General features: G+C 43.3%; 1 protein-coding gene across 3 annotated transcripts in view; it reads right to left on the bottom strand.

Moving 5' to 3' along the window:
* The window catches only part of kif21b (kinesin family member 21B), a 158,831-nt gene that overhangs the window by 66,774 nt on the left and 77,575 nt on the right, over positions 1-14,482 (bottom strand). For all 3 annotated transcript variants that reach the window (XM_072278652.1, XM_072278653.1, XM_072278654.1), the window contains exons 7-8: positions 3,723-3,838; positions 99-294 (exon numbers count right to left, since the gene is read on the bottom strand). In XM_072278652.1, the coding sequence (XP_072134753.1) occupies positions 99-294; positions 3,723-3,838 (312 nt within the window). The remainder of the gene's footprint in view (positions 1-98; positions 295-3,722; positions 3,839-14,482) is intronic.

Raw genomic sequence — 14,482 nt, 5'->3', positions numbered from 1 at the left:
ATAAGTTCATTAACAGAAAAGTTTATATGCAGTGAAGCTTATGTCCACAGACGAATTCAAATTTTAATCTCTGGTGATTCATTGTCGATATTTCTTACCGTCTTGTACTCCATCAGCTCCATTTGAAGTCGAACAATCTCGGCTCGCAAAGCACTGATTTGTTGACTGGTTTTGTCTTGGTTAACCACAACTTTGTTCTTTATATTTCGGGCTCGATTTGCATACTTGAGGGTATTGAGAGTTTCCATGAAGTCACGATCAGATGGGCTAATGCAAGCAATCATGATGGTTCGACTGTAAGGAAGGGAGTGATTTTCATTCAATTGACAACTGGAAAAATGCTGTAAATATGCTTCAGGCTCTATACCAGGGTTCCCAACCTGGAGTCCATGGACCCCTTGCTTAATGGTAGTGGTCCACGGCTAACAATGTTGGGAACCCCTGCCCTATATGCCAATAATTTTTTTTAAAATCTGCATTACTTCTACCGTTGGATATCATAATAAAGTATTGCAGGTCTGAACATTCTATAATTCAGTTGAAGGAAGAATGTACTAATAATATTTTTTTTGTGTGTGCCATACTCTGCCAGAGCCTTGGCGACCACTTTTTTCAAGTGGCTGTCTTGGTGGAAAGATTCTGAGAATGGTCCCCCACGTCCTTCTCACAGTGCAGTTTTTTTTTACAAGGCCGAGTTGCGAGCTCGACACCTAACCTGGCACGGATGGAAAGCGTGCCTGGGAGCGGCCCGACTGGATTGGAACTCCGGAACCTTCGCTCCGGAGTCCGGCGCTGATGTCACTGCGCCACCAGCCGGCTTAGTAATAATACATATCCTGCCAATTAGACAAGTCAGTTTTTCCAGGAAGATTAATGATGTACTCTGAGATGGGCATTGTAGAATATTCCGATGGATTCAACATTTATTTGAGAAATAAAATTCGATATGCCTGTTAAGAAAGTTCAGAGAAGTAGATTTTCTAATTTTTTTTTACTCATGCTTCCTCAACCAACTTTCTGAACTTCATCCTGAGCCTTTTACTTTGAAGTTCTGTAATACTGTACCTTCACAAAAAAGGCTCTGTAATCGATAAATGCAGTGCAGCTGATGACATTAACATTACAATCCTATTCTAACCTGCCTTTCAAGCAACATCTCCTCTCACCTCAGTGAAATCTCTCAGATACAGAGTCCACTAATAGCACTCTTCAAATTGCTGAGGTGAAGATGTTGCTTTGATTTGCAAATTCATGCTCATGTCTGCAGCCATTTCTTCATTCATATCAGTCATTCACTCAGCCTTCTCCATCTCTCCTGCCTTCTCACTTTCTTCTGCTCCACTGTGTTATTTGATTCTACATTTAAAATGCACTAGGCTACTCTCCTCTTAAATGTTCTACTTTCTGTTTCACTCATTATAAAATATACTTATCTCCTTAATTTCATCACTTTGCAGAGCATCTTGCCGAATCTTGGAAAGTTGTGACAGGAAGCCATGCGAGCTGTCCATACTGCAGTAAATAGGTAGAACCTTCTTATCACATCCCTTTCCAGTTATTAACCCATAACTCTGTGGGCTTTAACCTTCCAAGTGCCAGTCAAAGTACCTATTAAATATAATTATGTTTTTCTACCTCTACCAGGCATAGATTTTCAGGCAGAAAATTGTAAATCCCCAGCACTCACTAACTGAAAGGATATCCTCAGACTCCCTGGAATTATAGGTTAAATTGCAGTAAATCTGTGCCACCTAACAATGGTATCTGTGCCAAAGAAGATAGACCTATTCTAATCAAGCCAACTGGAACTCTCATAACATAACTGAATCTTTCCTCACCTTCTCCAAACTAAAGTAAACAACCTCAGCTTATCCCCTTTTTGCAATTCCACCGTCTCCGCCGCATCTGCTCTCAGGATGAGGCTTTTCGTTCCAGGACGAGGGAGATGTCCTCCTTTTTTAAAGAAAGGGGCTTCCCTTCCTCCATTATCAACTCTGTTCTCAAACGCATCTCCCCCATTTCACGTACATCTGCTCTCACTACATCCTCCCGCCACCCCACTAGGAATAGGGTTCCCCTGGTCCTCACCTACCACCCCACCAGCCTCCGGGTCCAACATATTATTCTCCGAAACTTCCGCCACCTCCAACGGGATCCCACCACTAAGCACATCTTTCCCTCCCCTCCTCTCTGCTTTCTGCAGGGATCGCTCCCTACGCAACTCCCTTGTCCATTCGTCCCCCCCATCCCTCCCCACTGATCTCCCTCCTGGCACTTATCCTTGTAAGCGGAACAAGTGCTACACATGCCCCTGCACTTCCTCCCTTACCACCATTCAGGGCCCCAAACAGTCCTTCCAGGTGAGGCGACACTTCACTTGTGAGTCGGCTGGGGTGATATACTGCGTCCGGTGCTCCCGATGTGGCCTTCTATATATTGGCGAGACCCGACACAGACTGGGAGACCGCTTTGCTGAACACCTACGCTCTGTCCGCCAGAGAAAGCAGGATCTCCCAGTGGCCACACATTTTAATTCCACATCCCATTCCCATTCTGACATGTCTATCCATGGCCTCCTCTACTGTAAAGGTGAAGCCACACTCAGGTTGGAGGAACAACACCTTATATTCCGTCTGGGTAGCCTCTAACCTGATGGCATGAACATCGACTTCTCTAACTTCCGCTAATGCCCCACCTCCCCCTCGTACCCCATCTGTTATTTATTTTTATACACACATTCTTTCTCTCACTCTCCTTTTTCTCCCTCTGTCCCTCTGACTATACCCCTTGCCCATCCTCTGGGTACCCCCCCCCCCTTGTCTTTCTCCCCAGACCTCCTGTCCCATGATCCTCTCATATCCCCTTTGCCAATCACCTGTCCAGCTCTTGGCTCCATCCCTCCCCCTCCTGTCTTCTCCTATCATTTTGGATCTCCCCCTCCACCTCCCACTTTCAAATCTCCTACTAACTCTTTCTTCAGTTAGTCCTGACGAAGGGTCTCGGCCTGAAACGTCGACTGTACCTCTTCCCAGAGATGCTGCTTGGCCTGCTGCATTCACCAGCAACTTTGATGTGTGTTGCTTGAATTCCCAGCATCTGCAGAATTCCTGTTGTTTGCGTTTTTAAAAAACCTCAGCTTATCAATCTTTCCCAAAAAATTACAGTTCTCCAGCTCATGAAATAACATTTCAAACATTCTTTGCAACCTTCTTTTTGTAATCATAATTTCTTATAAATTAGTGACCATAATTCCATTGTAACACACACAAAATGCTTGAAGAACTCAGCAGGCGAGGTAGCATTAGGGAGTCCTAATAAAGGGTCTCAGCCCAAAACTTCGACTGTACTCTTTTCTATAGATGCTACCTGGCCTGTTGAGTTCCTACAGCATTTTATTTGTGGTGCTTGGATTTCCAGCATCTGCAGATTTTCTCTTTTGTAGACAAGTTTGTTGGAAAATGACAGAAACATTAGTTGTTCTTTATAAATTTCCTTTGAAGTATATAGCTGACATATAACATTTGATGGGTAGCAGATTTTCCTCATCTTTTCTATTACATGGAATAGTATTGTGTAGTATAATTGTTCACTGGCTGAATTATAGTGACTGAAACTGCTTTTAAGCCATTGGTTAAAAAATGCTTTTTTTTAATAAATCTCATAAGTAAATACTAAACATAGCTTTTACTGCTTTTTTGTGTAGATCTGTTGCATTTTAGTACCTGTTTCCTCCCAGTGAATCTTGAAGAAGCCTTGTCAGTTTGGAATCTCTGTATGGCACATGATGGCTCTTCTTGCTTTGGTCTCCCAGAGCACTGATAACATTTCCCAAGGACAGCTTCAGTCAAAGACCAAAATGAGAGATTCAGTTAGAAAGCCAACTGAGTGGTATATCTAATCTTATAATTTGATCAATGCCATACACTTCTAAGGTGACCTCCCTTAAACAAATTGAACTCAATTGTTTCAAACTCATTAATGGTAAAAATCCAATTCTTCCATTCCTGAAATTTTAAGCTTTTATACTTTCTGGACTGAGGACAACATATACTATATTTTAGGTAGAGAAAAACCAATATATGAAGTACGGTGCTCTGAATGTGTGAAAATCTTAAATATAGTAGAGGGGCACACCCTGGGTTACTCAGTAAACAATAGCTAAATAAAGTGTCTTACAATTTGGAAGTTTTGATTTTCAAAGTAACAAAAGAAGTGAGAAACATGATTAAAAGAGAGATTTGATGAATATAATGTGTAACTTGTATTTCTTGAGAATATTGAACTGATAATGGACAAAAATAGTGAACTTAACCAAAGCAGATAACTTCACAGTAGTGCACGTATTACAGGAGTTACAGAGCTTACTATCAGGAACACTATATCTCTGCAGCAGTGGATTCCATTCTAACATCATCATTTAATAGGAAAGCTCTTCACTCTCTGTATATCTTTACTTTCATCTTTATCTCTCAACATCATCCTTCAATAGCTCCAATACTGAGCTCTGAGACACACCTTCATCAGTATGCAGTCAGTGACCCCTTTATTACGAGACAACTGCTCGATAATGCCAATATCTAATCAGTCAGTCATGTGGCAGGCACTCAAAGTACAAAAGCATGCAGACATTGTCAACAGGTTCAGTTGTTGTTCAGACCAAACAAACAGAATGGGGAAGAAATGTGATCTAAGTGACTTTGACAATGCAATGGTTGTTGGTGTCAGACGATGTGGTTTGAATGTCCCAGAAACTGTTGATCTCCTGGGATTTTCACACATAACAGTCCCTAAATTTTGCAGAGAATGCTGTGAAAAACACACAAAAAAATCCACTGAGCAGTAGTTTTATGGGTGAAAACTCCTTGTTAATGAGAGAAGTCAGAGGAGATTGGCCAGACTGGTTCAAGCTGATAAGAAGGTGACAGTAACTCAAAGAACCACACATTACCAACTGTGGTGTGCAGAGGGTTATCTCTGAATGCACAACACATCAAATCTTGAAGTGGATGGGTTACAGCAGCAGAAGATAATGAACATACACTTAGTGTCCAATTTAATAGGTACAGCAGGTACTGAATAAAGTGGCCACTGAGCGTATTTGAGGAGACAATTCACAGTGCAAGAAAATCTCCAGTGTGTTTCATCTTTTCCTTTCAGAACAAGGAAGTGCTCTGTTACTATGAAACATTCCATGCTAAGGTTCACATACCTTTTAAACCACATCTTAGCATAGTTCATTCCATTGAATACACAACTATCACAGCGAACAACATATAAAAAACAACTTGCACTCTTGTTCAGCAACTTTCAAAACCTCGTTCCCCCAAAATGATTTACCCCTGTACCTCCCTGTACATGGATGACGTCACCGTCTTCTGCTCTGATCCGAGGTCAGTTCGCAGGTTGATTGGCATCTGCGAACAGTTCGAGTTCGCGTCAGTGGCCAAGGTCAACCGCACGAAGAGCGAAGTCATGCTCTACGGCAACTGGTCTGACCGATCTAGTGTCCCCTTCACCATCAGGTCTGATCACATGAAGGTGTTGGGGATCTGGTTCGGAGGGACCGAGGCGTGCAACAAGAACTGGCAGGAGCAGACTGCCAAGGTGAAACAGAAACTGGGACTGTGGGGAGGGTGCTCCCTATCGATAACGGGCTAGAACCTGGTGATAAGGTGCGAGGTGCTCTCAGGGCTGCTGTACTTGGCGCAGGTGTGGCCCGTCCCCCAATCCTACAGTTCGGAAATCACCTGAGCTGTCTTCAGATTCGTCTGGGGATCCAAGATGGAGCAGGTCATTCGGGCTGCCGTGCACAAGTCCCTGGACAATGGGGGCAAGAACGTCCCCAATGTCGCCCTCACCCTGATGGCCAGCTTCGTGTGTGGCTGCATCAGGTTGTGCGTAAGACCCAGGTACGTGGGCACCAAGTACCGCTATGTGCCCAGGCCCAGATACAGTGCGCATGCGCCAGTCGTGCATGCAGCCTATTACAGTCGTTCCGATCAGTATTCTTACTTTTTTCTTCTTACTTTTTAACTTATGTTATTCTTTGTATTTTTTTTTCCACAGTAACACGTCGAAGCTGCACCCTCTCTAACATGCTGGTAGAGAGAGTTTCATTTGGGTTTTTAGCGCTGGAAATAGTTACATTCCGACACGTCTCACTAGCGGGACAGAAGCATGGTCGCATTGTTTATTCCAGGGACCAGCTGCTTATGCTGGCCGGTTTAGCGAGCAGAGTGGCGGACACCCCTGCTGAAATCTGGAGGAAAATACACAGAAGATGCAGAGAGGGATCACAAAGTCGAGTAAAGAGGACCAGGTCGAGACAACAGAGACTTATGGAGAAGAGGAGTTGGTGGGTAATAAAATGAACGAGTTCACAGTGCTAGCCAGGCGTCAGAGAACATTTCGGGAGTGCAGTGCTATGTGTTTCACTAGAACGGGGCTGCATGAGGACATACCCGATCAATACTTTTCCATGGATGGCTTCCAGACCGTTCCGGCTGACCGGAAGTGCACTGAGAGCGGTAAGCGTAAAGGAATTGGGTGCTTACTGTTCTGGTTAACAACAGATGGTGCAATCCAGGTCATATTACGATTGAGGTACGTGTTTGTAGACCGGATATTGAACTTTTTACTGTTGGACTTTGGCCATATTCCACAGAGATACAACACTGGGCAGCACGGGAGGTCGTTCCTGCCTGTGGCCATCGAACTTGCAGCTCCTCCCGTGGCGGGTCAGACACCCTGAGCCAATAGACTGGTCCTGGACTTATTTTCCATCTGGCATAGATTGCATTTGTTGTTTGATTGTTTGTGGTTTTTGTATTGCTATATTTATGCTCTATTCTTGGTTGGTGCGGCTGTAACGAAACCTAATTTCCCTCGGGATCAATAAAGTATATCTCTCTATCTATCTACCTGTCGCCCTGGCTACGAAGGATGGGTCTGACTCCACTTCCGAACTATGCCCCAGTCAGCTGGTCATTGCCACCATACCTGTCCTTCGTAGAAAAGTTCTTCCAGGACAACGCCTTTGACCACAGAGCCATCAGGCAGTGGTCGGCACGTAATGTCCTGCAAGCACTGCAGGAGAAGGACGTGATGGACACAGTGGGGTGGTAACCCCAGCAGACCATCCAGTTCATCCGGCAAAATGCCTCATCGTCAGATCTCACTAACAGGCACCAGGATCTTGCCTGGCTGGCGGTGAGAGGGGCCCCCCCAGTCAGATCCCTCCTGTACGCCTGGGACATCATCTCCACACCCCGCTGCCCACGGGAGGACTGCAGTGAGGAGGAGTCTGTGACCCATCTCTTTGCACACTGTCAGTTCGCGGAGAGGGTGTGGAGGAGGATGGATGGGCTAGTGTCACATTTCATCCCCAGCAGCTGCGTAACAGAGGACTCTCTGATCTACGGGCTGTTCCCGGGGACGCACACGGAGACCAACATCCGGTGCTGCTGGCAGATCATCAACTCGGTGAAAGACGCTCTTTGGTCGGCCCGAAACTTGATGATCTACCAGCACATGGAGATGTCCGTGGGAGAATGCTGCCGACTGGCACATCCTCGGCTGCAGGAGTACATGCTGAGGGACGCACTGAAACTCGGTGCAGCCACTGCAAGGGCCTGGGGGGGAAGGACCACAGTATAGGTTTCTTCACCCGCGGGAGTGGGAGGGGTCGGGGGGGGTGGGGAGTATACCCCTCAACAATAATGTGGTAAGGTGAACAACTGGAGGGCCACGTGGGTGGCCATAAGTGTGGATATGTACAGACTATAATGGAAATGTATGTAAAGGATGGAAAGTTATTGAATGGTTTATTGTATATAATTTTATTTTTGAATAAAGTATATTTTGAAATAAAAAAAACTAACAAATTACCCTTTAACTATTTTTGGTATAGTAACCAGTATTGAGTATCAGTTGAAAATATAAACCGAGATGAACATTAAATATAACTTTCCATTTATTTAAACTTTACTCTGGTAAGAAAATTCAAATAGGAGCTAATTTCATTGCTCTTTACAACATTCCATTGGCAGGGTGGAGATACGTTTCTACCAAAGGTGATGTAAGGCGCTCCTTTCCTCAGTTGGCCTGCAGGTCACCCTTGGGCAAGCGGTAGCACCTGCTTAGCAACCCCTCCCTCCGCTCAGGGTCACGTGACACCATGGGAGCAGGTGGTGGATGGTCACATGAGTATATCACAAGTCCTGGTTATGAGACCACTGACACCAGGCAGACAATCTCTGAAGTGTATTATAAATACACTGCCCAGAAGAAGGCAATAGCAAACCATTTCTGTAGAAAAATTTGCAAGAACAATTGTGGTCACAAATATGATCGCCCACGTCATACAAAGCACATAATTATGATGATGATTTACAACACACAAGTGATATGCTGACATAAAGCATCATATACAACAAATGCAAAGGAAAGATTTAAATTTTAAAACTTTAGAACAGCCCAGTGAATAATAGGTGGGTATAATGGGAAAATTTGGAATTACATTCTCAAAACAAATATTTTATTTCAGAATACTGTAATTGATATTACAAATAAAATGGATAATTAAATGACCTGCAGTCTTTCAAAAATAATCAATAAGCTCCTGACATTAAATGGTATTTCATATAGGCAATTTGTAACTTTGGTACAGATCTTTTTTAATAGATATGAAAGCAGATATCTAAAAAAAAAGTAAAAACTCAAATCCAAATCTCTTTGAAAACGTGACAGGGCATTAACAACTCCATATAATACAATAAGATACTGCTCAAAATTCATTGAAAATATAAGAGGTTTAAAACAAAAGTAGTGATAAAGCTTTATTGTCAATAGACAAACATTTCGCATGAAATGAATAAAAGATTGTTATTAAAGCTCTGTGGAGATTAGAATTTTCCTATTTTCCTCTCACCCTAACTCATTTCTATTGGTTAACACAATAGAGGCAGCTGGATTAGGATACACCCAAGAGCCTGTGTGAGTTATATTTGGATTGACATTCAAGTATGCAACAATGAAAAGCAGTTTTATTGTTATTACCTACCTCAATGTTTTACCTTAGTATTCTGACTTCACATAAATAGATGAAATCAATTTGGCCAAAAAGTAACACTTCAAAGGCATAACCCTTGAATACACACCAAAGATTATTTTGCTTTATTATAAGACAATACAATGTGGTATAATTAGAATAGTTTGTTTAATGCATTGAGTTTCCCTTACCAAATGTTTATATAAGGGCCATTATAACATAAGAAATATTTTTAAAAATTGGAACACAAATAATCATTCTTTCTTTCATTGATCAATCATATGAACTCCTCCAACAAAGACAGTAAAAAAAGTTTAAAAGTTAAGTACAAAGTGATGTCTAACTATCAATCAACCCCAGACCCATTACACCCTGCATGATGGATTTTAATCTCCCCAATCTCTGTTTATTTCTGGTTAATCTCCCTGTATGCTACCTATCTTACTATCTATTTCCAGCACTTACTCTTTTTCTTTTAGATATTCAATGTGTGCATTTTTAAAGTTTTCTGTCTACTTTATTGAATACAAAATAGAAATAGAGGTATAAAAATATTAATACGGTCCTACTGTTCAAATTACTGGGAGCTCTCAAATGCTGACTTACCAAGGTCTTCACATACTTTTAGTCTCACTGAACATGATATTAAAGCTGTTTTCTCTGCACCTTGTAAGATTCCTGGTCAAATCAATAATACATTTAAACTGGTTTTCTACATGTCCAATGACTGATGCACTATAAACTGTCCACTGTGTGCAATTGGCAAATGCACGTCCCAGCAGATGATTCTGGAACTTCGGGTCCTTAGCGTGCTCTAATAATATGGACGTCAAGCCAGGATACTGCAAAGCACTGACCTGTGCAGAACTTGCATTAAAAATGCATCAAAGTCAGATTATGCATTTTAGAATCTGTGCTTAATTCGGAGAAACAGCTTGACAAATGATACTGAAGCTGGCTCTTAGACATGAGGATCTAACGACTACTGTGATAATATATCATCATCATGTGCTGTGTCCTATGATGTAGGTGATCATGGTCTCACGACCATAATTGTTCTTGGCAAATTTTTCTTCGGAAGTGGTTTGCCATTGCCTTCATATGGGCAGTGTCTTTACAAGATGGGTGACCTCAGCCATTATCAATACTCTTCAGAGATTGTTTGCCTGGCATCAGTGGTCGCATAACCAGAACTTGGGATAAGCACTGGCTGCTCTTCTGACCATTCACCTCCTGCTCCTGTGGCTTCACATGACTCTGATGAGGAGACTAAACAGGTGCTCCAACTTACCCAAGGGAGACTTGCAGGCTAGCAGAGTGAAGGAGCACCTTACACCTCCTTTGGTAGAGACGAATCTCCACCCCACCACCCAAATGATAATATAAAAACAGCCAAAAATTGTTCTTCTAATTACCTGAGCAAGAGGGGCAATTAAATTTTCATTTTGTAAACACAGCCTTTTTATTCATTTGAACCTCTTTAGGAAGAGAAAGCAAGGATCGTCACGCACTCCAACAGCTGTAGTTATGCTGCAAAGTGTAATTCTGCCTTGCTATCTAATCAACAAATTGCCTACTCTCCACAGCTGAAAAGCTGTGTATGAAGCAGCATAATTGGCCATTAACAATACAAAAGCATGGATTCACTAATACTTACAGTGGCTTGCAAAAGTTTGGGCACCCCGGTCAAAATTTTTTGTAACTGTGAATAGCTAAGCAAGTAAAAGATGAACTGATTTCCAAAAGGCATAAAATTAAAGATAACACATTTCTTTAATATTTTAAGCAAGAAAACTTTTTATTTCCATCTTTTACAGTATCAAAATAACAAAAAAGGAAAAGGGCCCGAAGCAAAAGTTTGGACACCCTGCATGGTCAGTACTTAGTAACACCCCCTTTGGCAAGTATCACAGCTTGTATACGCTTTTTGTAGCCAGCTAAGAGTCCTTCAATTCTTGTTTGGGGGATTTTCGCCTATTCTTCCTTGCAAAAGGCTTCTAGTTCTGTGAGATTCCTGGGCCGTCTTGCATGCACTGCTCTTTTGAGGCCTATTTTCGATGATGGAGGGCCATGGCAAAATCTTCAGCTTGCGCCTCTTGAGGTAGTCCATTGTGGATTTTGAGGTGTGTTTAGGATCATTATCCTGTTGTAGAAGCCATTCTCTTTTCATCTTTGGCTTTTTTACAGACGGTGTGGTGTTTGCTTCCAGAATTGGACAGGGGTTCTTTTCATGAAATTCTGCACCCTTTTTTCTCCAAACGTACCTTTGCTCATTGCGGCCAGAAAGTTCTATTTTAACTTCATCAGTCCATAGGACTGGTTTCCAAAATGCATCAGGCTTGTTTAGATGTTCCTTTGAACCTTTTGAATGGAACTTTTTGGCTGCAATGAGCAAAGGTATGTTTGGAGAAAAAAGGGTGCAGAATTTCATGAAAAGAACCCCTCTCCAACTGTTAGGCACGAGAAACATTTACTGGTAGAGGGAAGAATGAATTCAATTAAATACCAGCAAATTCTGGAAGCAAACATCACAGGGTCTGTAAAAAAGCTGAAGATGAAAAGAACAACACACATAAAAGTTGCTGGTGAACACAGCAGGCCAGGCAGCATCTCTAGGAAGAGGTACAGTCGACGTTTCAGGCCGAGACCCTTCGTCATGACTAACTGAAGGAAGAGTGAGTAAGGGATTTGAAAGTTGGAGGGGGAGGGGGAGATCCAAAATGATAAGAGAAGACAGGAGGGGGAGGGATGGAGCCAAGAGCTGGACAGGTGATAGGCAAAAGGGATACGAGAGGATCATGGGACAGGAGGTACGGGAAGAAAGACAAGGAGGTGGGGGGGGACCCAGAGGATGGGCAATGGGTATATTCAGAGGGACAGAGGGAGAAAAAGGAGAGTGAGAGAAAGAATGTGTGTATAAAAATAAGTAAGAGATGGGGTACGAGGGGGAGGTGGGGCATTAGCGGAAGTTAGAGAAGTCGATGTTCATGCCATCAGGTTGGAGGCTACCCAGACGGAATATAAGGTGTTGTTCCTCCAACCTGAGTGTGGCTTCATTTTTACAGTAGAGGAGGCCGTGGATAGACATGTCAGAATGGGAATGGGATGTGGAATTAAAATGTGTGGCCACTGGGAGATCCTGCTTTCTCTGGCGGACAGGGGCTTCCCTTCCTCCACTATCGAAAGGGGCTTCCCTTCCTCCATTATCAACTCTGCTCTTAAACGCATCTCCCCCATTTCACGTACATCTGCTCTCACTCCATCCTCCCGCCACCCCACTAGGAATAGGGTTCCCCTGGTCCTCACCTACCACCCCACCAGCCTCCAGGTCCAACATATTATTCTCCGTAACTTCTGCCACCTCCAACGGGATCCCACCACTAAGCACATCTTTCCCTCCCCCCCTCTCTCTGCATTCCACAGGGATCGCTCCCTACGCAACTTCCTTGTCCATTCGTCCCTCCCATCCCTCCCCACTGATCTCCCTCCTGGCACTTATCCGTGTAAGCGGAACAAGTGCTACACATGCCCTTACACTTCCTCCCTTACCACTATTCAGGGCCCCGAACAGTCCTTCCAGGTGAGGCAACACTTCACCTGTGAGTCGGCTGGGGTGATATACTGCGTCCGGTGCTCCCAATGTGGCCTTTTATATATTGGCGAGACCCGACGCAGACTGGGAGACCGCTTTGCTGAACATCTACACTCTGTCTGCCAGAGAAAGCAGGATCTCCCAGTGGCCACACATTTTAATTCCACATCCCATTCCCATTCTGACATGTCTATCCACGGCCTCTTCTACTGTAAAGATGAAGCCACACTCAGGTTGGAGGAACAACACCTTATATTCCGTCTGGGTAGCCTCCAACCTGATGGCATGAACATCGACTTCTCTAACTTCCGCTAATGCCCCACCTCCCCCTCGTACCCCATCTCTTACTTACTTTTATACACACATTCTTTCTCTCACTCTCCTTTTTCTCCCTCTGTCCCTCTGAATATACCCCTTGCCCATCCTCTGGGTCCCCCCCCCACCTCCTTGTCTTTCTTCCCAGACCTCCTGTTCCATGATCCTCTCGTATCCCTTTTGCCTATCACCTGTCCATCTCTTGGCTCCATCCCTCCCCCTCCTGTCTTCTCCTATCATTTTGGATCTCCCCCTCCCCCTTCAACTTTCAAATCCCTTACTCACTCTTCCTTCAGTTAGTCCTGATGAAGGGTCTCGGCCTGAAACGTCGACTGCACCTCTTCCTAGAGATGCTGCCTGGCCTGCTGCGTTCACCAGCAACTTTTATGTGTGTTGCTTGAATTTCCAGCATCTGCAGAATTCCTGTTGTTGAAGATGAAAAGAGGATGACTTCTACAACAGGATAATAATCCTAAACACACCTCAAAATCCACAATGGACTACCTCTGGAGGCGCAAGCTGAAGGTTTTGCCATGGCCCTCACAGTCCCCTGACTTAAACATCATCGCGAATCTGTGGATAGACCTCAGAAGAGCAGTGCATGCAAGACAGCCCAAGAATCTCACAGAACTAGAAGCCTTTTGCAAGGAAGAATGGGCGAAAATCCCCCAAACAAGAATTGAAACACTCTTAGCTGGCTACAAAAAGCGTTTACAAGCTGTGATACTTGCCAAAGGGGGTGCTACTAAGTACTGACCATGCAGGGTGCCCAAAATTTTGCTTTGGGCCCTTTTCCTTTTTTGTTATTTTGAAACTGTAAAAGATGGAAATAAAAGAAGTTTTCTTGCTTAAAATATTAAAGAAATGTGTCATATTTAACTTCATGCCTTTTGGAAATCAGTTCATCTTTTACTCGCTTAGCTATTCACAGTAACAGAAATTTTGACCGGGGTGCCCAAACTTTTGCATACCACTGTATTTGCCTTGTAAAAACATCAGATAAACTCATTGAAAATGATCATTTAGAAATAATTCAATGACTTTTATGAAAGCATTGAAAATCTTTTGCTAGGACTTGTTTGGAATTGAGTAACCTTTTATTTCAATATCCATGGAATCTCAAATTTGATTATTTTAGGAATGTATTTTTGTAACTTAAGTCCATCTAACACTTGCACTAATGCCATCTCCTTAAATCTGCCAGAAGTTGCCCATGGTGCTTCTACCCATTGCTTCTTGCACTTAGCCAAAATTCTATCAGCTGTGGTTCCTCTTTTATTCCAAGGGCTTCAGTCTTCAAGTTGTGAAGTAGCACTGTATCAAACAGTTACTGGATGATTCTAAAATCCAAACTCAGTGGTTTGGAATGGTCTTACTGCACTGACAAGCTCGCATGGGGATCTTTCAGACTTCAGAACAGGGTGGTGACAGGGGCCATGCTATTTGCCGAATATTGAAAGGACTAAATAGAGTGGAAGTAGAGAGAAGGTTTCCTATAGTGGAGGGGGCACAGCCTCAGAATACAA

The sequence above is a fragment of the Mobula birostris genome, chromosome 14 (genome assembly GCF_030028105.1).
Source record: "Mobula birostris isolate sMobBir1 chromosome 14, sMobBir1.hap1, whole genome shotgun sequence".
Lineage (NCBI taxonomy): Eukaryota > Metazoa > Chordata > Chondrichthyes > Myliobatiformes > Myliobatidae > Mobula > Mobula birostris.
This window is presented reverse-complemented; position numbering and strand designations above follow the sequence as displayed.